At 34.1% G+C, this 27,230-nt stretch overlaps 1 protein-coding gene across 3 annotated transcripts; it reads left to right on the top strand.

Moving 5' to 3' along the window:
• The first annotated feature begins 1,605 nt into the window (after positions 1-1,605).
• Positions 1,606-27,230, top strand: LOC125070375 (heterogeneous nuclear ribonucleoprotein K). Of its 3 annotated transcripts, none has more exons than XM_047680216.1 (11): positions 1,606-1,753; positions 11,254-11,294; positions 14,513-14,607; positions 15,371-15,427; positions 16,522-16,565; positions 16,961-17,036; positions 17,313-17,426; positions 23,091-23,219; positions 24,070-24,498; positions 24,672-24,841; positions 26,221-27,230. In XM_047680216.1, exons 3-11 carry the CDS (start codon positions 14,518-14,520, stop codon positions 26,261-26,263), a joined length of 1,152 nt encoding a protein of 383 aa, XP_047536172.1. In that variant the 5' UTR covers positions 1,606-1,753; positions 11,254-11,294; positions 14,513-14,517; the 3' UTR covers positions 26,264-27,230. The 3 variants fall into 3 exon arrangements, with proteins under 3 accessions (XP_047536172.1, XP_047536173.1, XP_047536174.1); XM_047680217.1 differs by lacking the exon at positions 1,606-1,753 and adding an exon at positions 11,021-11,170; XM_047680218.1 differs by lacking the exons at positions 1,606-1,753; positions 11,254-11,294; positions 16,522-16,565 and having other exon boundaries at positions 14,539-14,607.

Here is a 27,230-nt window from a genome sequence, read left to right as displayed (position 1 = left end):
GAAGTTTGTGCTACTGAGTTTTATGACTTGAGCCAGACACTCCAACAATCTTGAGAGGCTTATCATCGATTTATACCGGTCCCGTTACGGCATTCCTGTTAAACATGAATATGTTTTTTTTTTTTGTTACAGTGTTCTAACGAGCAGGAGGCTCACCTGATGGAAAGTGATTACCACTGCCCATAGACATCTGCAACACTGGGATCTTGTAGGTGCGTTGCCGGCCTTTAAATTTCATTCGAGGTCACAGTGACACCGAAAAACTGATAAAACTCGAAGACTCGGTAATTAATTGTTCCAACGATTCTGTGATGAACATCACAGAATCGTTGGACTATTTCGTCGGTAAATAGAAGAGATTTTTGGATTTACTTGCCGTAGTCAGGCCAATCCAGCGTCTAGATGACGTCTTCCAATGCGTTGCTGAACAGTTTAAGGGATACGTGATATTATATTTCAGGGATTTAACTCCATAACAACCCAATTTGGTCTCACAGGTCTGGATTTGAACTGTCCTTTTTGCGGCATTCTACATCTATATCGATATCTCATCACCTCGACATACCTTCGAAATAAATTATACCCCACTTATAAGTAAAACATTGCTTAGACTCCTTTGAAGTTAAAGGCTTTCTCGTAATGCACAAAAATAAACAACAGCGGTTAACTGTACTCTTCGGTCATCAGCACCATATGTCGAAAAGTATGGATGGACTGCAGTCTAAGTGAAAGCCGGCTTGCTCTGAGGGATGGAACTTAGCATGTTTCTAGCGGGACGGTTTGTGATAACCATTTCATACTGATTTCAAGAGAATTTAATCATTAGTTTGAAAAACAGCACAACATACTCCACATCTCTGAAATCTAGCTAGCTTTCTCACAATCGGAGTCCAATCTACCTTTGTTGTTATTTTCCCTTCGGAGTAATGAGAGAGGCGCATATGTTGAGGTGTATGTTAAGGCCTGCCGACACGGGCAAAGAAAATTTCTTATTTGAGCACTACTAATTTAACTGCAGAGCAGATAAGTGCAAGGAGGAAAGAAATACACATTATATTGACTTAAATTTACATGCCCATTGGGTATTCGGCAATTCGTGTCGGTGACATTGAGCAATATGGAATATATGATGTAATTAGAAATAATTTTTCCAAAAGAATTGCCGTATTTTATAGAAATTACTGTAGATTGTCGCACTTATTGCACGAGATCTATACGTGTTGCCGAGCAATAACTCAAAAAAGATGAAAAAAAATTGTATTATAATTGCACCAAGTCCACTATTAAAAGTATGAAATTTTAAACAAATTCGCTTTAACTCTTTAATCTACATGCAAGGCGAAAAACATCATTGTCATTTCGAGTATGTTGCGTGTTATTTTAAATATTGTTTTTTTCTTTGCAATTTGTATAAAATAACTAGTCTTATAAGAATTTAATCGTAAGTTATATAATATAACTAAGAAGTGTGCTAGGATCCTTTTTTAAAAATTATTCATAAAAATTGTATTTTTTGCTAAATAAAATATATTTATTTAACTTTGACATTTATTTTAATATTTTAAATAAGCGGCAACATTAATTAAAACTACCAAACATCTTTTCAGCTCATGCTGATTGCTGATATTGCCGCCATTTTTATTGTTTTCTTGTATCCTGATTTTATTTACGAAACAAAGTGAATTAATTGTAAGAAGTTATAGAATAAAATATTTTACATATTTTATATTTGGAGCAAAATTAACTTATTTGGGTAAGCATCGTAATTTTTTTATTCTTGATATCATTAATAGTTACTACTCACGTCACGTTACAATATCGATTATTTTTCCACCGGCGCTATTATTTATGCAAAAATATTTTTACTAAATAACTATTTGTTCATTTTCTATTTATTTTATATTGTATACCAATTTTGACATACTTTAAAAACATCAAAACACACAACAACATCACAAGGTTGTCAAAAATCTATTGGTTTTAATAGTTTTATATCGGATTTTCTCAAATATAAACGTTAAAAAAGTATAATAAATAATTTAATTATATTATTTATATGATTGTTTGGAAAATTTACGAATCCTTTTTAATATTTGCAGAATAACAACAATGCTCTATACTTAAACATTTATTATCTACGTCTGAAATACTTAACGAATCATACACTTAAGGAAAAGTAAGTTTACGCTAGCTGATATGTACTTTAATATATTTGCACACAGCTTCATTTAGTTTACAACTAAAGGGAATATATGTTAAATGTTTACCCAAACAATATTTGCTATAATTACAAGGAAATTAACTTTTATATCAAAATTTATACAATATACATTAATCATCAACGAATGGATCTTTACTAATCTAATAAAGAATGCATTTAATTTAAAACACTTGCATATTAATACAGTAAATAATATAACAATAAAAACAGCTTCCACCGATAATAAAAAAAAACTTAAGGTACTGATAGTCTGTTTCAAGTCAAGTAAAAAAAATATAAATAAATAAATCATGTAAACACTCCATATGGAGGATACTTCCATAAATTATAATTCTTTAAAAGTTTATAATATCAACATCAAAACTGGAACAATTTCTTTTGCCTATTCAATTACTATATAAATATATAATATAATTAATAATAATATTTTCAACTGAGAAGTTTTTGGGTAGGCATTTGATACTCGGATTTCGGACCAGTACAATATACTAATGATGTATTTTAATTAGAAGCTCTATTACTGCCTATAATTATGTTTTCTATATTTTCTTAAATTTAAAGCTAGAAAGATTTTAATGAAAACAAATTTGATTTCTATCTGGTATCCGTTTGTACTTATAAGATACAATATCATAAAATCTGCTTGTGTTGTCAATGGTTTTCATTTATAGCAGGTAAAATTGCATAACTACTTTTATAATCATATTATACCATAAAACCTTCTCCAAAACATGCTGAATCTTCAGTTATAAGCTTTATAAATATAACATTCCAAAAAAAAAAAAACCTTATTTGTTGTTTAAGATAGATAAATAGATATAAAGAATTAGCTATATTAATGAAACATGTCATATAACTATTTAACATTTTGTTAATAGACTTTGGCTCTAAAAACAAGAAACTTTAAAATTAATTGATAAAATGGTCTGTCCCAACTATAATTCTAAAATAGATTTATACATACAATATAATTTGTTTAATTGCAAATACTGTAGAAACCCAGTCACATACCAAAATTTATGTTGGATTGGAATTAGGTAGGAAATTTAGTTTGTGCATCTACTTATTTATAAGGCAGTTTTTTTATTATACATATCGAATGTAACAAATATTTGTCATAATTTTTTTCATTAGCGTGTATCTTTTTTTTAACATTTCAATGAGATTTGAGTGTGTTTATATTGTATTGACTTTAGCTCATTTTAGTTAATAATATCAAGTTTTATACATTTAAGATATATGTCTTTAGAATATATGGATTTACGATTCGTTTAATAAATTAGGTATTATGCCAATAATATTTAAGTTGTAGTACGAAACTTTTACAAATTTGTTAATTTTGACAGTAGCCTCTGTCTTAATAGATACAAACTTTAATCTTCTCAATTAAGTCTCATTACGAAGCCAAGTAATCAATAGTATGAAGAAATAACGATGGCTTAATTTCGTCGTTTTTGATCAACTATGATTGATCGTATTTATAACATATGTATTATGTATATATGATGAATACCAACTATTCGTCGTCATTAAAAACAAAATATCCAGAATATTGATTTTATAATTGTTAACCAATAAAAATTTCTTCTTATAAGGATTCCGCAGCTTTTAAAGCGAAAATTAATTATAATGTTAATTTGACAATGCATTATTAAGTCTATATTCTTTCCTACTAAAATGAATGTTCTGCCGTTATCCATCACAAAGTCAAACATCTGTGAAAACTTTGGCGCAATCGTTTTGATTAAGCGTTCAAGTATGGCGCGAGTGTAAGATAGCTTTTTAACTGAAATTGAAACGGGATGTTCCAATTCTATATTTTTACAAGTTGTTCTGGCGACTTAATTAAAGTATAGCTCATCATCGTATCCAGTCCAATGGGACAGAAATAACGCGGTTGGCGTGCATGTATTTTACTTGTTAATACTTTTATGGTACTTGTCATTTCATGTGAACTTACATGCAATAGAGAACACATGGTCATTATAGTCATGTGGGCTGTTGGAGAAAAATGGGGATGTAATTGTCGCCTCATCCCTTTGAAAGGTGGACGGGTGGGGCGAAGGGCGTCGTCGATAGCTGATATCAGAAGTAGAATAATAATTATCGGTGGTGGCGGCGTGGTGGTGGGCCGAGGGCCACCGGTCACTTTCCCGCGGCTCGACCGTCAACAAACGGTCGCTCGGCAACCACTCATGACATATGCATGAGAGCGGCATGAACGACGCCACAGCCGCTTAAATATACAAGGACGGACGAGGAAATTACTGGAGAAGCAAATAAATACATACAAGATGTCTCCTGCGCCGTTAGCGTGTGGCACGCCCACAAGCATTTCCAATTACCCTCACGGAACGTCTACTGCGTTTCTTACTATTCACTGTTATTTTACCACCTCGCCACCACCATCTTCATAAGTCATGAACGCTAGCCCGATGTACAATTGAATGTTCTACTCTGAATTATTTTTGTTTCTAGCTTGCACGCTACACTTAACAATTCTTACGTGAATGGCATACTTGCATTTTTAACTCAGACTTATAACCAAAACTATGATATGATTATAATAAAAGTTATAATATTGGTCATGTTAATTTATTTTAATATGACAAAATGCTCATACGCTCATAGTAATAATATAAGAAAAGTATTAATTAATTAGTTTTGCCTTAGCGTAAAATTTGTCATAGGTGCTAAATTATTCCACCGGTTCGAAAAAGAAATAACCCTGACCTGAGCCGAACGAAAAAAAACTCAAAGTACATATAGCTAGTAGCTACTTAATATATAAAAAAATAGCCAGAAGGCGATCGTTTCGTTCCCAAGGTAGACTATCTATCAGCTATGCACTCACGAATTATGTAATAATTAATAAATATTTGCAACATGTGTGATGTGTTTCGAACACTTTCTGGTGATCCTGTTGTAAAATCGTACATTTCCCCACAAAAATTACGATTAAAGTTAACCTATGCAGACTAGTAAGAGCAGTAATTAGAATGTTTTGGTTCCTTGTACCAATGTGTAATGAGTATCACATTTTCTCACAAAATCATTAATATTTCTCAGTACAATAAAATGAAATATAATTATTTTGGAAGGTTTAAAAGATTACTTGATTTTCCCGTGCGAAAAATATATAGGTAGCAAATATAGTATAAAAATAATAGGTAGTAAAAAAATACTTTAATTTATTTTTTGAATGATTTAAAACAAGTAAGGTAAGAAAGTAGCTTACCTAGCGATGGGGTGTCGGGCGGCGCAAAGAAGTTATGATCGATATGAGCATCAAATATTTAGATACGTGGCGCCGACCCTGGAGGAAACGGAATAGATAACTGTATTTTGAAAGGCCGCTAGGGATTCATTTACTTCTGTTACTATACTAATTAACATTTAATTGTATTACTTTATGATATAAATTGTCATCGTTTTGGTAAAAGTAAGATTAAGAAAATTTACAACTTCAAATGTTCTTATAATGACGACGACGATAGTTTTGGAAAGTTTCTATAGTAAGTATAGAGCAGATGGGAAAAGATTTATGTATAAACATTTATTTATTTGGCCAGTAAGCAATCTGATAGCTCCTACAATGCAAATAATGTATATGTAATATGTAAATGTATCAAAGATTAACCGGAACGTCTTGTAAGTAAGCCTGTAATGCTTTTACGGCTCGTTGGGCATTATGCTATCCTAGAGCAGATCCGACGGGCTCGGGTGAGTCTTCAAGCGTGAAATAAGCGCGATTGCTTTGTGTCAAGTGGCAATCACGTCTGGATGGATCATAATGCCATTTTCACGTGACTACTACTTTGTAATAAGTTTAGACACAATTAATTTATAAAATGTATTTAGACATTATTTTTTTATATTGGTTTTACCATCTTAACTTTTTGAATTCTTACATCTTTAGGCGCCTAGAAAGTTAATTTTGAACGGAACGGAAATGACGTTTTTTTATTTTTAAGACGAGCAAATAGACCACTAAGGGGTTACCTTTGCCCTTCAAACCGGAACTCACCTTTTGAGAATTGCTGTTTGGCTGTAGAGTGATCTGATGAATGGGTAATGAATGGGCTTGGACAAAGCCCTACCAAGTTAAATGATACAAAGTCATTTGCGCAAGCTAAATAAATACTTATTTTCACTCGTCCAAAACTGATAATACTATCAGGTATGGAAGAAAGTCGAATTAAAATACTCTTTAGTACCTAACAATCAAACTTGTACTACGAAGAAGTGTTATTTTAACACAAGTACTAAGTACACGCAATTTTTTTGTAATATGTATAATAATTACTATAATTGTAGAATATTTAGCCAAGGTATTATAAATAGTTTAGGGTTCATAAAATACGTTTGAAAAAAGTTGTCACAAATAATAATGTAAATGTTCTTGGTAATTTACAATTGGTAATGACGTATGTTGGCAAACATATAATTGTGTCGTATTAAACGTTTTCTTTTATAGTTTTGTTTGCTTCTGACCATTAGCTCTATTTCCTAATAAGTAATGACTTCGCTTTTGTTCGCCTCAAAGGAGCTAAGTAATATTTGATATGGTTGTTGTCACAAACTTTGAAGAACTAACTTTATATCGTCTTATACAAGCTTGCCGTGGATCAAAGTTCAGTTCGCTTGTTACCTTACTTAATTTTCATAAATATTTTTGAGGTTATTTAAAAGAAAAACTATACTTTCAAATATTATTGAATTAATCTGATAATAGACATTTATCAAAATATAACTATAACGATAAATATAAATATAACGAACCTTCTGGTTTACCTACACTTATAGTAAAATTGGTAGTTACTATCTGTTCTTATATACTTGAATCAGGTATCATAATTATATTAATAAAATCTGTGTAAGCTATTCTCTCGGAAAAGAAAATGGATTTCCAAGACATAGTCAATAATAATACAGATTTGAATATTTACTCTTTAAGTGCAAATAAATGATGGTAATGCTCTTATGCTTTTTGCTTAGGAATATTGGCCAAAACATTTACATAATAGACATTTAATACTAAAATATTTAATGAACATCGCAATCTATAGTTCAATTGTAAAAGAAACTTTTCCTCCCCTAGATAATAATTTAAACGGTTTGACATCTGTCGATTCTCTTTGTAACAGTCGCGTGTTCGAAACATCCACTTGTCTCGGGTCGGGTGGCGTGTGTTCTCATGGGTCGCTGAATATTTTAGCAGCTCGCTAGGAACAAATTACAGGCTGTATCAAAACCCCGTCTTCGGCAATTACTTTTAACTTTATGTCTAGAAAGAAAGTCTGCAAGAATAATTAGGTCACCACTGCATAATTGGCCTACCACTTGTGATGTTCCCACATTTGATATGATATACTGCGTTGTTACAAAGCAGCTGCTGCAATCTCACATAACTTAATAGATTTATTAATAAAAAGTTATAAAATATCGTATCGCTGCGGAACGTACATTTTTAATGAAACTTTCGATATTTCGCTTTAATTAAATGTATGTAGTTCTATATTTACGTAACGATTTTAATGATTGTGTTAATAAGTTGCTTGTCAATTGAGATTAGGTGAAAATTATTAAAAAGAAAGCTTCTAACAATTAAGTAGGAAATAATTAATTTTTAAATATTCATAGGAATATTTGAAAAATCGTCCCTTCATTTTGCTTAGCTATACTGTTGGAAGTCAGTAATAGTTTTATTTTTATAAAAAACTCAGTATTTCTGCAATCCATAATCTACGTACTTATTTTAGTCCTTTCATTTTGCGTTACAGTACTTATGATAAAATAAAACGAACAAAAGAATTTTATTCGAGAAGGTTCCAAACAAAGTTCATATCAATACCTATATATCTTTGATATTACTTTTCGAAGCTTGAATTTTTGTTGACGTCTAGTTTCCATGGTGACGATTGTCTTCGACAGACTCGGCGGTCGACTATTAGCTATTGACAAATAGGTAGTTATCTACTATTCATATTGGTCACTGCATGTACTAATGTTGTTGGCCAAACATGTCATGCGTGTTCGATGTGTTTGATCGTAACGATTATTTCGTTTCTCTATTGATTAATCTTATAATCGTCTATGGAAAGTCATTTTCTATAGCGTCACTGATTTCATAGATAGCCTATTTATTTAATGGAAATGTTCATTTTATTTGAAACAAAACAGTTAATACTTGATTACAAATATTGTTCAATTGTAGGTTAATATGAATAGGTACGTAATACTAACAGATAATAAAAATGATAGTACTCTTTTTACTTAGGTATTCTGTACATTAAACATGAAGCCGTGTTATATTTATATGATTCAGATGTAATTATATAATAAATGCATTATTTTTCTAAAACCTACATATTTTTTTTATTTTTTGTAATATAATAGTAATTAGTTCTTCAGTCAATTTGTTAAGTGATGTCAATAGTGGCTATTGTTTCGTTAACGACTTTATTGCATGTAACTTGGGTTTCTACTCTATACTTCCATGTATTACTTTAGTTAAAAATTAAATGACTACTTACAAAGTCAATATCTCATATGATGTAATCTACGTTTGACATCCGTTTGACATTTGTTATTGTTACACAGCTAGCATTATTTTTGGATCATTTGTCTTTGATATATTTCTCTTTTTAAAAATCTACTGAGGCGATCATTAATTAAAATAATTAAGTCTCGAAAATTAGTAAAGTTTAATTTTGACACGGCACACCTAGGATTCACTTTTTATTAATTCTTCGTGCTTGAACTGTCCTAAATAATACTATACTATCTAAAATAATACTAAAAGGATGTAACTGTCAGTTTTTTTTTAATTACTTTAAAAGACACAATTACTTATTTGCAACTGAACACACAAGTTAATGCAATAATTTATATATAAATAGGCAAACAGTTTTCTATATATGTAAAGCATTTCATTTTTTTGTTTGATATCTATTGATGGATTTTATATTATATGCCAAGCTGAAAGGCCTTATAGGGTTATATGTCTCATTAGCGTACTAATTTCTTGTAAAGCACAAGTTATGGGACATAATAGCTCCTTAGGTTATGCGATTTTAAATTTGAATGTATTTTGTAAGAAAGGCATGGCGCAATAGTTGGTCCTTAGTAAAAATGGAATATCTGTACCAAATTACAATGCTCCTATGAATTTTAGAGATTTTATAACCCCTACAGAAAGAGGTACACAAACACCAACAGGAAATTTAATAATAAGAAGATTTACCGAATTAGACCTTTTGATGTCAAAAAGTACCCATAGAGTGCTGTGGGAAAAAATGCCAATTACTGACTCACATCTTGTTTCTGAAAATAAAGTGTATACGACTTATAGAAGAAACGCAACAATTCCTTTTTTGTTGCGGTCAGTGTATGCCCAGATACGTGATGTCGATTAATAAATTAAATGAAAACTATTCAATAATGCACTCCCTACTTTTTTTTTCTTAAAAAAAAGATTAAAATTCCAAAAAAATAAAAATATGTATTTGTTATGTATCAAGATTTGAATTTATCGTCTTCTATGTTTTGAATAATTTTATTCCTTGTCAAGTTTATACGAGGCAAAAATTTCAAGGTATCAGATATATGGATAGATGCGTTTCTTTTCCTTACGGTGATATATCTACAAGAGATTAATTTTAATTCATTTGTTTCCTTTTGGGCGTATTCACTATAATTAAGAACTAGTCTGAATGTATGTTAATATCCAATTATTATTATGTGAATGTATTCAATGTGCGAACTGTTAATAAAATATTAAATTTTAAGACGTTACAAAGTTAACAAAAACTATGATCGCTGTTCGCTGTTTTCATTACACCGTATGAACTACTTGTAAGGTTTAAACTTGTATAAAAATTTAAAAGATTATGACGTATATTTTATACACTGTTTCTTAAATGTTCAAATGAGAAAACTCGTAAGGTTTTTTCGTGCGCGAGTTAATAAGTGAGTCCTGAGCGTTTTAACGGGTAACTTTGTATGTAACGTCAGGGAAGTTCTTGGCACGGACTTCAAAGAGCATATTAAGCCATATCACAAGATTCACAAGTAGTGGAAGTTATGAACATGTATAATAATACAGGAAGCAAGTTTGGTACGCCATACATTCTCCGTACAATATCGAGAACCGCTGCATTAATTTTCACCTCTTACTAGGCCAGTGACTGCATTTTTGGTAACTGTAAAATGATGATATAATGCATGTAAATAAACCAAGAGCTATAAATAGATTTTTTGATTATTTAATTATTATGAATTAAGTTACTTGAAAGGAATTTTTATGATTTTTTTATTACATATAAACATAAAAAAAATATAAAAATAATAAATGAAACAGCTATTTTTGAATTGATAATTTTTTGACAAAAATAACTTAAGCTAAGCAAGAAAAAATCTGAGAGTGACCTATATGTTTTTCTTAAAAATTTATATATTGTGTTTAACTTATATTCTAATCTTAGGCAGGATTAAATTAAAAAAACATTTGAAAAAAAAACAAACTTCGAATGATTACATATAATTTTTATTGACTAATTCTGTGACCTACTTACAACCGACTGGAAAAGTTTGGTCGAAAATTGAAAATTTTCAAGATTTTAACTTTTTGTAGAGTTTGAAATAATTCGCGATGTACGTTATCACAGTCGGTATGTAGGTTGGCTTAAGGCATAGCATGGTGTCGTCTTGCGGTGTGACTTGTTAAGTCTTCGTTTCCGGGGCACAATAAGAGGCAGGGGTGTTGTCGGCTGAGCACTGCGCATGTGCAGCGACGGCGCCCCGGAGTCTAGCAGGCCGGTACTAACGCCCGTGCTGAGCCCGAAAGGTGCCAGTCGACTCGCGCTCTCCACAGGAAACGGACGCCTAAGCGAAATAGCCGGGACCAATATGCCACCACACGCGCTCCCTTATCATATATATTATCATGTAGGTGCCTTTTTATAGGCTTAAGTGAATAAAAAAGAATCCCAATTCGAAATTAGTCTTTAATCAGATTTCTATTGTTCTAGGTACTAATCACCTTGTCCTAAACGCCCTGGTTGAATAATAGGTGAGTATTTTACCCGCTCTTTTTAGATCACACCTTTTAATTACATGACATTAGCGTCAATACACGCGTGTTGTTTATTAACTTGAATGGGACCATTATTTATTTGAACCATTGTTATCAGCACTCCTTTGTATATCTATAATATGTTCTCTCAGTTTCGAGGTACACTGTTAATAATGAGAACTTGTGTGATTATTTGAGACATAAAATGATTGCCATCTGTTCATTCGTTTCGCAGTGACGTCGGGGTCTAAGTAGGTAAACGTTGGTAGCAAGACAGCTGTTAGTGACATTTGGAGCGGTTATTTTTTCATTTTTTGCTTAAGGTCCATAGGTAGGTCTTTGTGAAGCGAACACCTGCTTTACGAAGCATGGAATAATCACCTCTACCATTCAATTACCAATTTTTTATCAATATATTTAATCAATAATTAGTTTTCCTATACGCACGATTATTCTGACCGTATTTATATATGCATTTTAATGAAAAATCTTATCAGAAGGTAAATTTATATTTATTATTATTTATCTGATATGTAGAGCTTTTATGATCTTTTTTAATTTCAGATCGCAATTAATAATATAACTACTTCATTATTTTTCTCGTGTACACTTATTTTCCATTATTAATTTCGTTGAATAATAAATTTCTATTTGTTTGACAAATAAATCATTTTTTTACATCCATAATTAATACAATTTTCAGCACCTATTTGACGAAAGTATTGTATTATTATCAAAAACAGGAAGCGCAATTTTGTACGTTTCCAAGAACCTTTGTGATGCGCGCGAATGTCGTAGCCCGTAGTGGGCGTACACCCGTGTCAATGACCCTACTCACCTGCTGCTCAGAAGCGCGAATTAGCATATTTAGGCTGATCTTGCACGTTGCAATAATAACATTGACAGCAAAACAAATTGGGAATGTTATATTATATGTATCATTTATAGTTAATATTTTTGCCAATTTTGAATTAATTTTAACTTTTTTTAATATACTTAAAAAATTCATTACAATTACGATACGATATTAAATAGCTTATTTTTTGTCTTTGAATAGAAACAATGAGCATTCTCTTATTAGTTACAGAAATAGTATATTTGGCAGAAACATTTCAACAGAGATGTAGGTAGCGTTATATTTGAGACTGTCTTTTGTTATAGTAAGTTTGGGGATAACTTTTTGTTCGCAACCCTAACTCAATAGGCTATTTATGTGAGAAGTCACTACCTACTCAGCACGTGCGATCTTCCAACTTTTAGTTTTATATCTATATTTTATAGAGTATAGTTACTTGTTAGGACAGTTATTTGACTGTTCTAATAAAACATACCAACTAGGCGTACTAAAAATGCCCAGATAGGACAGTGACACACGTGAATCTTAACTGAAAATCGAAATTTCAAATCAGGGCAAGCACTACAGATTTTTTGATGTCCCTCATTTGTGGATATAACTCATTTCGTGCTTGGTGGCGAAGAAAAACATTGCGAGGGACCTGGATATGTCGGATGAAATTGTGCCTGATACCCATCAACCCGCATTGTAGTAGCGTGGTGGAATTAGCTCTGATCCTTCTTTATAGACAAGAGGCCTTAGCCGAGCAGGATGTTTTACCAAATGGTAAAAGTAAAGCAAAGTAATTTTTTTATACCTTATATATGTTATACTATCGGTTTTAATTCATTTTATCAGCTATGTTTGTTTTTTTTTTTTTCACAAAATAGCTCGATTTCAAAGCAACAATAGTTTGAAAGGAATTTCATACATAACCCTGTTGTACTGCCTCCTAACTATGGTTATTGAACCGATTCCGGCACGCTAAGCTTTTTTTGTTGCTTGCGGAGAATATCAACAATACAAACATGCAATGAACTTACTCACAATAAAATGTATTTACTTTTCGTTATGTATAGTTACTATCACTTTGTTCTTGTATATAAATTAATAGGTCATAATATCCTGGGTTACGCTACGGTTGGGTAAACGCTACTGTCCTATTAAGGAGTTATTGTTCTTAATTATCAACAATAAAGAAGTGTTCAAAAATCGAATTAATAATCGCTATTAAAACAATTTATTTTTTCAATTAATCGTAAATAAAACTCAAAACAGCATTGTATGCACTCCCCCTTAGCTCTTATAGGTAATCTACATACGTCATACATATATTAATAAACTTAGGATCCGTTTTTTTGGCTGAGCCTAAATACTAAACCAATATACATAAAACTTATATTTGAAGATGAAGCTCTTTTTGGAATGTTTTTGTGTGTATAGTGTATACAGGGCAGACAACTTCTGCGAACGGTTTTACTTATAATGGTTAAAATATAAACATAAATGTTCGTTATTCTCAAGTTTCTAACATCGGACACAATTGTGATAACTTGGAAAATTATATTGAAACATAAAAAGTAACATCAACTAAGTGATAAATATCATTGTAGAAATGACTATTAATTCGTAGCTCGCTATTAAACTGAGTGTTTACAAAAAGCGAAGTAAGTACTCGGGTTGATAAGATCAGCGGACCGGCTGTCACCAAATCGCCGTCTGATGATTGTTTGTTAGTTTGTAATAAAACGTCGGCGGGTAGCGGGATCGATACCCGCGCGGCATACCGGCGCCAGCCTGCACCAAACGATGATTGATTTTTATATTATAAATTGATTAAAATGAAGTAAGCGAACAAAGCAATTGTTATACGTTATAGCATTTACCTACCTACCTACTAAATATACGATACATATATAGCGAAGTAACTAAACGGAATAAGTCCCATGTTATATTCTTTTTTCACTTTTGTTCATAAGAATGTAACTAAAAGTCGTGCGTAGAAACTTATATGTTAATAACCCGTCCCGATTTCATACCGGTAAAATTCTTACAAAGTTTTTCCTCCAGTTTGATCTCCCTCGTTAAAGTTTAAATTTCCTTAAAATCCTTTCATAGCGGATGCTTACGTTATAAAAAAAAGTTAGATGTCAAATTTTCAGCGTGCCAGACTCGATAGTTCTGGCTGTGCGTTGATCACGTAGTAGATGAAGACAATCTCTATAGGGAAGAATCGTAATATACACTTTAAATTGAAAGAAAATAAGAATTAATTGTATAGTGTCTCAGTTCTAATATATTAAGATAACCTTACCAACTTTACCTTAAACGAAATATATAATTTTTGAGCTAATATTAAATATCAATATTTTTAATTTAGATACAATGAAACGCGACGCTTACGGCGACGATGGTCCCATGCAGAAGCGCCAGCGGCAAACCGACGATGAAGTCACCTTCCTCATACCGAGCAAGGTAAGGATTTTATACTCAGAGAGCTTGACAGTATTTAAAAAAACTAAGAAGTTCGTTAAGAATAAAACTAACTTCTTAGTTTTTTAAATCAGTCATAATATATTGGTTCTAATTTATAGACTGTTTTTTAACAAAATTTTAAAGGCTTTCTTTTCATCTACAAAAAGACAGAGAGTAAGAGCATGATAGAGTCCTATTAAAATAGTTTTGTATATAAATTTTGTATAGAAACACCGTTTCGGGACCGATTTTTGAAAGATCAAAATTTTACTCACCTATGTTCGCTAATAGTGCTCTTTTGTGAGAGTTCTATTATACATTCAAATTCGAATGCTGTGATAGAGTTTGTGTTGCCTCACATTTCTTAAAAATGATGACTCTGACTTCAAACAATTTTACCCGACGCGTTTATAGCATTCTGAATTTATTTTAAGTATAAGTTTTCTTGAAAGTAATCTTTACTAATATACACTTTAAATGACTTCAAAACTAGAGTTTTTATGGAACTGAAGGTAAAAAAAATTTAAATATCAAATTTGCATTTCGAAACTTATTTCGACGATATGACAACAGTATTTACTTTCAAAACAATGTATTTCTTACACCATACATTTGCATTAACTTATCTACTAACATTTATACTGAGCCAAGCTGTATTTGATCCCAAGACTACGATACTTGAGATCTACAAATAGGTCTAGAAATAATCAAGTCATGGCATGTAATAGTTGGAAAAAAATAATTTTGTCGTATCAATTGACAGGTGGCCGGCTCAATTATCGGGAAAGGGGGTTCGAATATATCCAAGTTGAGGAATGAGGTCAGTATTTAATTGTTTATTCAACTATTGGTCGATGAGTAAACCCGATAATTTATTTATTTTATTACCACTATAATTACTTATATAAAATTTTGAAAGAATATATTTTTTTCAAAACTAACCCTATATGTATACTACACAGCTTAGTTTCAGTCACTAAGTAGTATCGTTAGACGTCGTAATTAAATTTATATTCATTTTTATACGATATTTTAAGCTACATTACAGATATTTGTAAGTATGTCGTTATATTAGAAGTTGTACAAAATGTATTATAACGTCCCTATTTTTTCAAAGGTTAGTAAAAAAACTTTTGTTTGTTATGTTTAGCAGTTATATAATGGTAAAGTATTAGTTACTTTAATAATACAGGTGTGAAATTACAATTGAAATAAATCGTTCCGGTTTATTTTACTTTTGTACGAATCGTAATGGAATGGAGTGTAAATGTATACATTTATCATTATCCAAAATGCTAACTTAATAGATTAACATTTCTCACTACAGGTACGAACGTATTTAAATGAACCGCTTTTTGTTGGGTAACGCGATAACCGTACCCATATCTTTTGCCTTGGGCTTTTTGAACGATCTTTGGGTTTGTTATATTTGAAGCAGCGTATGCTTCGGTGGTCGAAGGACCATCGGGTGACGCGTGCGGCAGTCCGTAGGCTAGACAATAACCCCCCGGCAGCCAGTTACAGGTTCTTACTGCCCCCGAGACAACTGCCTCTGTGTCAGTAGCGCGACGCACCTCGCGCCTCCGTACGCATCTACACCGTTTACCATTTTCAATCGTAATACTTGTACCTCGATACTGTGTTTCATATCCACGTAACGCCATCAAAAGGCGACGCTTCGTCTAATCTCAATCCTTCTCTATTTTTGACCTAAAGTATCGAGTTATGGGTATGTTTATAATAAAAGGGTATAGTTAATTATAATGCTTGGGATGTGGGGTCGTTGGAAATGGTATATGTCACGGTGTCGGTCCCCGGAGTGCGAGGCGCGTGGTGCGCCGCTACAGCGACTCTTGGTTGCCGGTCCCGCCCCGCCGGACGTCGCTGCCCCGCACCCGCCGCCCCGCCACGCAGTACAAAGCCTCTATAACAGTCCCAGATTGCCCCGGCCCCGAACGGTAAACTATATCGCCAAACTACTCTCAAACCTTACAGCCCGACGCCTCATACTGTACGTCAACAGTCAGGAGAACACGTTAGCCGCTTCATCCCGACAGATCCCATCACGACCGTGGACGATGCACGTCTAACTTTACCCATGACTCCTCCCGTTTTCTAGACCTCGGTGTCGTATCCTCTCGCCGCTAAGTTTTCTTAGACCACGATATTTTTCCAATGATCCCGACACAATAACTTTTGTATTATTATGTAAGGCTATCACGCTTTGTATGATATCAGACCGATATGAGTCCTCCCTGACCGTTGATTTTTACACCGTTTATAAGTATTGTGATGTGATTTTCATTCGCGTCTTCCGGTTTTGATGTTTCGTAACCGATGTTTTATTTTTCAGAGTTCTGTCCATAACGGCGTCGGATATCGACACGATTATGGAAATTGTAAAAGATATACTTCCAAATTTGGCTGATGTAAGTATGCTGTCAAAGATACAACAAAATATCTCATCTCACTTTCAGTCTCATTCCCTTCTATCTAAATAAATAAAAATGAATTTATGTATGTCTGTCGTTATTAAATGTTTTGAGTTGGGTACTATACAAAAATTCGTAAGAGATCCGTAAAGTAATTGTTATTGGGAAAACATTCGCTTGTGTCACTCTTAGTCTGTCGTACATACATGTCTGAGACGAAAATATTTGTCAATGTTTCTATAGAAAATATATTAAAACGACGATATTTGTTAGGGTGCTCCGAAGGGTGGCACCAGTGACGACTTGGACGTCCGCCTACTGATACATCAAAGCCGAGCCGGTTGTGTCATCGGCAAGGCTGGAGCCAAGATCAAAGAGCTGCGGGAGGTAAGTACCCTTGAAACTGCAAAAAAAGAATTTGATAGACAGATTTTTGGTTCGTTTTCCCTAAAAATACCTAAATAAAGTAATTGGCAATTCTTCATAAACTGAAACGGCTGTGTCATACTTTACAGTTGAAATATCGGTATTTTTCGGTACGAGTAGAAATAAACCGAGAAGTCGCTACATTGTAGGTACAGAATCAATACATATATATGAAATATAAATAAGTCTATAATAATAGTGATGACCCTCAGCTTAGCTACATATCATATTTTTCTTAATTATTTATGAAAATAGTTCATGATAAAATAACAGTCTACTTCTGGGCTCCAAGGATGAAACAAAGGTATCCTCTGACGGTTGCTTGGAACTTATTTCACTATACTGTTCCACTTTGGGCTGGTTACATATGTGGCAGAGCTTCACCAGCCACGTGCAGGCAACATGGATAACAAACATATAGCACATCAGTGGTGCTTGCCTCGATTGTAGCTCGTCGATGAAGGCAGCTAATGCTTTACATATTCTATCCGTTAAGCCACTTCCTCATCATTAATGCCTTAATAAAAATATATATAGCAAGGATTACACTGATGAAATAAACAGCGGATATAACTCAATTAGTCAACAACATTAGCCTTTCAACTGGTGTTGTTTCAATAAGTCGAGGTAGGATCGCCACGCGTTCCTCACTCGGTATAAACGTACGCGTTCTTGCACGATATAATTAAAGGCACGCAACAGCTGCAAGTGACTTGAATCTCATCTGTCGAGGCGCGAGCAATAATGAAGAGATTTTTTTCTTTCGCCGATGTTTCGGCGTCCGCGGATGAAGGGCAGATGTGAAAGCAGCTGCCGCCCGTATCCCGTCTTATCTCAATCCGACGGATGTTTTAGACAATTTACCTAGTTTTTTATTCGACTTTGTTGGCTTTAGTCGATTTCGTCTTCGCGTAGAGAGCTTCACTTCGCATCTGCTTTCTGTAGACTAATATACTAATTTTATTTTTGTTTAATTTTTACATCAATAATATTATTACTTATGCTACTTCTTTTTAATATTCCTATTAACCCCTCCAGTTAAGCTTAAAACTTGTGTTAGGATTGCGGACGAAAATTGCCCAAGGTTTTAGGATCAACCCTGCGACAACGAAATCGAAATATACCTACTTTGTTCAAGTTAGCCTTTATAAGCACTTTTATTTTTCGGTTATTCTTGGTAGAAACTCTGTAATCCATACCCCATTGCGCGATTGACGCTTTTATTTATAATACCTTTAGATGCGATTTATATAAATTTTATATCAAATGCAGATCATTTTGGGCAGTTGTGGTTCTAACAGTATATCGTTAAAAATACATTAGAGTAATAGGCAATAACGTAATAACTTCATAAGCGATCAATTTATCGGATATCCGAAGCCGATGTGCGCGTTCTCGACCTGATCAAGTTTAAAAGCCTTCGCAATTTGTCATCGTGTATAGGAACGTCGCGCACTGTATGAAAGCGTCCACACGAACGGACATCGCTTCACAACGATCAATTACAGAGAGCTAACTATAACTAGTTGAAGTTTTAAAACATCCGATGCGGTTCCAACTTTGCAATCTCGTGTACTCGTATTTTGTTCCATGACTTTCGTTAAGTTACTTAAACTTGGTCGATTTATAATATTTGTTAGTATCGATAAGACAAACGAATATATTTTTAATAATCAAAATGATTTAAAAATAAAATTAAAATATTGGACAACATCACATACATTACATTGATTTACATATCGTTAATGACAATTTACCTTTTGTGCAACATTAAATGTCACATAAAATATTCATAAATTTAGATTCTATATATTGGTTGGAAGGTAAATCGATTCTCTCGCCTTACGTAAAGTTACCGTCAATCAGCTGTTCTCTATAAAAAAACTGTTGTATGCTCCCATAACCTTATGCACGTAATGTTCGATTTTCTTAGAGGCTTCCTTTAATGTGAATATGAAGTTTTTGTGGCATTTCTCAAAAGATTAAGCGTCAAATTTACCTAAGGTATTTTTTGCTGTTGATCAGCTGTTCCCAAACGTTCTTTGTTCATAATTCTGTAGCGAATTCCTTGGCAGTCAATGGACTCTACCTGTGAGAACAAAACGATTAATACATAGATTTCTAGCAAACGGGTACCCATTTTGTATATAGTATCATCAATAGATCAAAATGTAGGTTTTTATATATTATGTACTTCTTTGTTGCGAAGTGAAAATAGATCTGTGAGCCACGTCGAGTTTACATATACGCACCGGGTTGGGTCTTTGAGAACGATTGACGCTCTATCTAGAAACTTGCGATACATTATTATAAATCAATTGTAAGTAAAATTTAAATTTTTAACATAAACAAAAACAAGCGACTTTAGCATATAGCAATAATATAAGGCGGTAGGAGTTATCGCGGTTGATTCACTGGTATATATTTTAGGATTTCGTTGTCTTCCGACGAAACTCATAATCGAATGATATTTTTGAAATTTAAATTGGACCATTTCGGATAACTATATATGACGGAGTTATGTTCGAATATTCATATTTTTTTTATAAACAATCCAAAATGAGATATACAAAAAAAATTGACAAACAATAAACTGGCTACACACTATCAGTAGTTTATTGAAAAACTTCTGTCGTTATTATGTTTTTCTAGTTTACACATTTATTACTTCGATAAAACTACATCAACCTTTGATATTGACGTCACGGCTGCCATATGCCAAACTAATACGCTGACGTAGTTAAACCATATAAGTGCCCGTCACTCTTTAATTATAAAACATCTCATGTCCCCGATTTAATATTTTTATAGATAATTCAACATTTTTAATCTACATATAAATACGTAAAGCTATGTCTTAAAATAGTATAGTAAATAGTAAGTGGTTAAAAGTAACAATGCGCGTCTTAGTCGAGCTCACGTCGGAGTCGTAGCATCGGTCTGAGCGGCGCGTGCGCGGGCGGCAGCTGCGGCGGCAGGTGCTCGCGCAGCCGCGCCGGAAGGCCGCACAAAAACGCGCCTCGCACCTGGGCACCTCGCACACTACCTACCTACTTGCACAATGCTCCGTCCTGACCTCGCTAAATAGAAATTTCGAACACATGCTCTGCGAGCTCCGACCCGACGACGATTTTTTAATCGGGAGCAGGTACCCGGCGGTACATGTTTCCTCTCGATTGTTGCACCCTCGTCTCTGCAAGCGACGTTGAATGCTCTACAGAATAATCGAGTAATGCTAAACAATTAATCTCAAAATAATGAAATTCGTGTCTTAGTTAAACAAAATTGTATTCTGATGAAAGTTGAAATGAACGTAGCGAACTTCGATTGGATTTAAGAGTTGAACCGACACCATATACGCCATTCAATGGCTGAATTGAATTGAATTGTTTCGGATCGTCTAGAGTTTGGCAGGCTTAAGCGATTGTGGAGCGCTCGCTGGCCGCTAGGTGTTACTATCGAAGGGTGGCTGAACACGTGTCGGTGGGGTTTCATCCGTCGGAAGCTCGGCGCCGCGCTAGAGTTACCGGCGCACGTGACGCGCGGAAGGTTTTTGTTTACCGCCTCCACATCCTCCATACAAAACTAGACGAGCGGATATGTGGAGCACTCATTGTACCTTTGCGTTACGTTTCATTTACGATGCTTAAATCATAATTAATATATAATTAAATACCCTTCTATTTCACTTATTGTGCTAATATAATATATCTATTATTTAAACAATTGTGTTGTTTATTTGTAAACAATTAACAAAATGAGTTATTTTAAGATAATAGTTTATAGTTTAGAGCTTAAGAGTTATTATAAGTTCGTTATATGGAGGTAATTAAGGGAGGCGATCGATGTTCTATGTCGTAGTGTATGTTACGTAAACTACATTTAGGTGCATTACAATTGTAATAAAATTCCCGCGGGTAGCGAAGGTGTAATTTGAACCGGTCACATATGTCGCCTGGCGTAATTACAGGCGATGTCGCGGTGACAACGGCAATTAGGCGCGCGGGCACGCGAGCCCGCTTCCGTTTCCGATCGAACCGTCGCGCTACGGCTTCTCTATCATCAAATGCTACCCTATTTATCGACCCATTTAAATAATATACTTTTTACGTTCTCACGAGATTATTGGCTTACAAAAGTACGAATACACATTAGGTTATTCTCTTTAAAAAGTTTTTGCTTGCTTGGAGAATTGCAATGTTTAAGTTCATTTCAAGCATTTAGGGTCGCAATCTTCAAATTTGCGACTAATTTTTAATTGCAAAGTTTTTGTAATAGGGATATTATTCTAATTGTTTTGAGCTTTTGTGTCGAGTTTCATATCGTTACTATAAAGTTAATAATTCTCTTTAGATAATTTGTCACTTGTCACTGAAGTTTATGACAAATAGAGACGTACGAGAGGCTATACGGCCTGCAAGTTAGTTTTGAGTCGTAGGCGTGGCGCGTGCGGGCGCGGGGGTGGCGCAGCCCTACAAGTGCAGCCCGCGGTAGGGGAGGGGGTCAGGTGTTGCACGCTATCGTCATTCGTCGCCGCTTAGACTCATTCCTATCGCGCCCTTCCTCGGGGTTGGTCGTCAGCCACCGAGCTCCGCTAACGCACAGCGATACTTTGATCGCTCTCTTTAACCTTGCTTTGTCCGATCGGTTTCGCGAGTGTTAACAACATGAGTGATTCGTGTGTAATAAATTTATTAAATAATGAAACGGTTCTCCTATTAAATATGAGGTCAGTTGTGTAATAATATTAAAATTTTGTTAGAGTTTTCAATCACTATGTGGTTTTCGGAAATTTTCTTTTAAAAATACATACAGATATATATGTATTTATTTTCAAAAGTTTGCAAATGAATTGCGTAACTTTTTTTTGCGGTAGTGCCGTGAACGGTGTCAGTGTCCGACGTGTCGGTGTTGTTTGTGCGTGTCGAAGCAGCGCGGCCGGGCCACGTGCGGTCGATTTCGCCGCGCAGGCGCGTTTGACCGATTTAAACGTCACCCGATTGCCGAGTATACAAAGGCCTCATATTGGGAAATTAAAAATTATTTATGCATTATTAGAAGACGTCATAACGTTGAATGTTTATATAAATCGATAGGGTAATTGCTAACATATCAACGGATCCCTTTCGAATTAGGTATATTTAATTTCTTATGGATTCAGTTTTCGTATCAGTCAATTGAATTTGACAACTTTGACTATATAATTATTAAAAGTATAAAGGAGTACTATCCAATATTTATACTTATTTTTCTTAGTTCTAAGAATTATATAATATCAATCAATAAAAAAATCGATCGTCTATGATAAGGGTTTTCGGATCTCGGAGAAAGTAATCATAATGTAACGTTTTATATAATAAAGGGCTGAAGCTCCCTTCTTTACAGTATTTGACGCTAAAGAAGTTTCTTATCTGTAGATAAATACACCACACCTTCGCTTAACAAAACTATAGACCATTTTAAACGGGTCTATCTAATTGCAATAATATCATCAAATTAAAATGAAAATCAGAAATTAGGTTCTGACTTGCTATATTTATTCGATTGCAATCAACGTTGATAGTTGTTTCTAGTGCGGTTATTGAAACAGGAATCTCCGATATGTAACTTAAATAAATTGTATAGAAAACTGGCGCCCGGTTGAAGATCTTTTCGAACCCCGCGCCGCAGAGCTCGGAGCGAGTCGTGCAGCTTGTGGGCAAGCCGGACGCCGTCGCAGCCGGAGTGAGGGAGGTGCTGCATCTCATACGGCAGGTGAGTTGATACAAAGAGAATGTAGTATTTATTTGTGTCGGGCGACAAAGCTGAGACGAATTTGTTGAGATGGATGTGTGGACGTAAACGGATAGAATACGAAATGAGTACGTAAGAGCAAGTATGAAGTAGCTCCCGTAACAGAAAAGTTGTGAGGAAACCGCATTGTCACGCGATAGACATAATGCGGATATGATTATCATTAATATGTTTTTATTTAAAGTAACAAATCTCCGATAGCTCTCCAAAGACGTATTGTCCGCGTCTTTGACATATCTTTGCTATTTTGATTGAGTTTAGTAGTTTGATGTGCCTGAATAATGCATTCAAGAATACAATATTTATTTGTTAGTATATGTACATTTATATAAAAAAGTTGGGCGTGTTCGAAATAAATGTGGATGCCTTTAAGACGTGAGAAATATCGAAATAACAGATGTGTGATGGATCACATGGTTACGGAGACGGACTTTGAATATTTGTGTATGTCGTCTATACAGTTAACAGTTTAGGGCAAAAGTTGTACTAAAATCGGCCTTATATAAGCCGTCGATTATCTTAAACCGTTTAGAAGCGCTCGCCTTTATACTTAACGACAGGTGTGCGTAGCAGCTGCTTATAATATAATTTTGCAATTGAAAACTTATCCTCATAGGAATTTTAAATGTTAAACGAGTTCTAAGTTATAAATAACTAGGAATTGTATGCAAGATGTTCTTTTGTAACTACTTTACATTTTTAAGATTTTATACTTAGATATATGTACAGACATAAACAGTATGAGTAATAACTTAATAAGCCAAACTATTCAGTATGACTGAAATAAATAAACAAGTTAAAACGGTTTCAGGTACCGATCAAGGGTGGTATTCAGAATTACGATCCGCACAACTACGACGATTTCTACGCCGACGAATATGGCGGCTTCGGCAGCGGTCAGGGACCTCGGGGTGCCGGACCTCGCGGTGGACCACCGCGCGGACCTCCCCGTGGACCCCCACCCATGGGACCCGGCGGCAGGCCGCCCCCGCCCCGGGGAGGTCCCCCTATGGGCCGCAACGGTCCCCCGCCACCGAGAGCGTTCAACGACTTCGCGGGTCCCGGACCTCGCGGTAACTTCAATGGTCCGCCTCGTGGAAACTTCGGTGGAGGCGGCGGTGGCGGCGGTGGCGGAGGCTTCGGCAACAATTTTGGAGGCAACCGCTCGTCGTCCGGTGGCAACTTTAACGGAAATGGTGGCAACCAGCAAGAGACCACCCAAGTTACTATTCCCAAAGACGTAAGTTTGCTCAACTATAATATAAAATTTAAAATAAAATCTTCAAGTATTCCAATTTCTCAAGCGTCGACGACCTTCTTATATATATTTGAGGATATCCAACCGAAAACCGTATAATGAAAACTTATTGCAATGTCACGTCGGTAAAATGGTCACCTCGTCCCGCCCGGCAGCTGGCGGGCGCCATCATCGGCAAGGCGGGCTCGCGCATCCGCAAGATCCGCGCGGAGAGCGGCGCCGGCATCGAGATCGCCGAGCCGCTGCCCGGCGCCGCCGACCGCATCATCACCATCACCGGCACCAAGCCGCGCATCCAGAAGGCGCAGTACCTGCTGCAGCAGAGGTGACGCTCTCCGCACTCTTAACTCGACATACATATTAATTGCATAATATCGATATAGTGTTCTTATTTTATTTTCGTAACTTATTTTAATTTAATGAATTATTTTCAATCACTGCAGTCACAGAATGCCCTTCGATTCGATAAAATCATTAGCTTACATTTCGAGATATTTTTTTATCATTACAGTGTAGGTGTACGTAAAACGATTTTTCAAAAGCATGACTTTAAATTTACATGAAATAAAATTACACTATATTTTCGTGTTACTAACTGTTATTACTGGTTCAAAATAACTTACGAACTCGATACATGTGTATCGATGCATGCATATTGATCATATTTAACCTATCTACTCATTACTGCAAAAGTGACTTCTCTCCATTCAGACCAACTAGGTAAACCATAATTGTTTTTGCGAGTCTTCGACGCAGCCTCTTTCCGATAGAGACATTTTATCATGTTAATATATCTCATCACTAATTAATGGAATTAATTTTGCAATATTAAAATCAAAATAGTCGTTTTCAATAATTTATAGCTATTCATTGTACTTAACTAAAATAGCTACAATCTGCAACAGTATCACTGGAAACTTAGCTGATGTATGTCATATTGTATATTTTTATGCCAGAAGTGTCATCTCATTGTTTGTTTTCCTAAAATAAAAATAACTAATCAAGTTTATGAAGCAATTGACTCGCATTAAAATAAAATATACAAAAAAACGAGTTTTAAGAAATAAATTGTTTGAAATGATTAAATCTTTACTAACAGAGCATTGTTTTGAAATAGAATGTTTGAAGAGTTCCCAGAATTGGCCCCAAACAAAAATATGCATAAGTAAAAACATACGAAGGTAACATTTGTATATGATTTCTATTAGTTTGGTTATTCTTAGTTGTTTCAATTTGGGTTTTTAATTCATTCTTACTCTTTGGACACTATTTTAAGTTTTAGTGACATTTTTGTCATACATTATACAGTAGTATATATGTTGATGATTAATTATATGTTGTATTTCTTGTTATATATTATATGTATATTGTAATATAATGCCTCAATGATCTATGTACATTCTGTCTAACATTTTGTTGTGAATAACATTTTAGGTGTGACCTCATCAACTAACGGGATTGGCTGACAACCGTGCGTTGTATGGAAGACTAGTGATTTTGTTGTTTGATTGTATATATAACAAAAAATCACTAATCTGCCTACAAAGCTCAGGTACTCACTTCGAACGAAGATCACACTTTCATGCAACTGTCTCGTGACCATTTCTTGTATTCATCTTCGTGCTAACAATATTGTTACCGTGTGTACTTACTCGTAAGTTACTTACTCAACAAATGCTAATGATATTTTTGTTAATTTTACAGTGTACACGAGAGCAACCCGAACCTCGGACGTGGGAATTTTTGATTCTAAGTAATTGATGAAATAGGATCTAAGATAACTTAAGTCACCTCAAATCATTAATATGGAATAGCACACTACTGTGTATCTGAGGCTCACATTTGTAACTGAACTTTTTACCAATATGAAATATCAAGTAAATAATGTTTATATAATATAAAATATTAAGAAGAAATAAAAATAATAACATACGATGAGACATTACATCATTCTAACTCCCTAATAATTAACTTGAATTTATAATACATGTCAATCCTCGAATTAAAACTCGGTTTTGTTTCTTCGTTCTATACTAATAGAAACGTTTTCAATAACCACCTTGATTGACATTATTAGGAAAGAATATAGATTATATTCACTTTATTGTTTTTCGATTTTGAAAAATATATCAACCTAACAAAATAGGTAGTAACGTCCATTATGAAACATCCTACTCTTGAATCTTTTTACAAGATAAATATATGCCTATAAATCATCAGAGTACTGTTTTTTATAATTTTTCATAATATGAGGATGTTGCGTTTTCCAAGATTTGCTTAAGACAAAGAAAAATTATTCATGTTCAAAGTACCTGCGATTAATATCAGCTGAATGGAAACATCGGTAATGAAATTTCCTTTTATTATAATCACATCAAATTATGAATGTGGTGGGCTGGTTGCAATCAATAGAAACATCGACATAATCCATATATAATATTAGTTTCGATTTCTATATTAAAACACACTTATTCTTTAATCATTTGCTGTTTGATAATAAAATAATAATTCGTTTTGATGAATCTGTTATTAATAATCTACCCTGCACATAGAACTTACCTGCTATTTACGGGTTTTTAATTTAACCAGTAAATTTTAAAATCGTAAGAGAATGCATTTATCATTAATAATTATAAAGTTATTTAACAAATATTGTGTTTAATGGTAATGATTTAATTTTCTGATGATTTGTTACATCGATCTATTTTTAAGTG

This window comes from Vanessa atalanta, chromosome 17 (genome assembly GCF_905147765.1).
Source record: "Vanessa atalanta chromosome 17, ilVanAtal1.2, whole genome shotgun sequence".
Classification (NCBI taxonomy): Eukaryota; Metazoa; Arthropoda; class Insecta; order Lepidoptera; family Nymphalidae; genus Vanessa; species Vanessa atalanta.
This window is presented reverse-complemented; position numbering and strand designations above follow the sequence as displayed.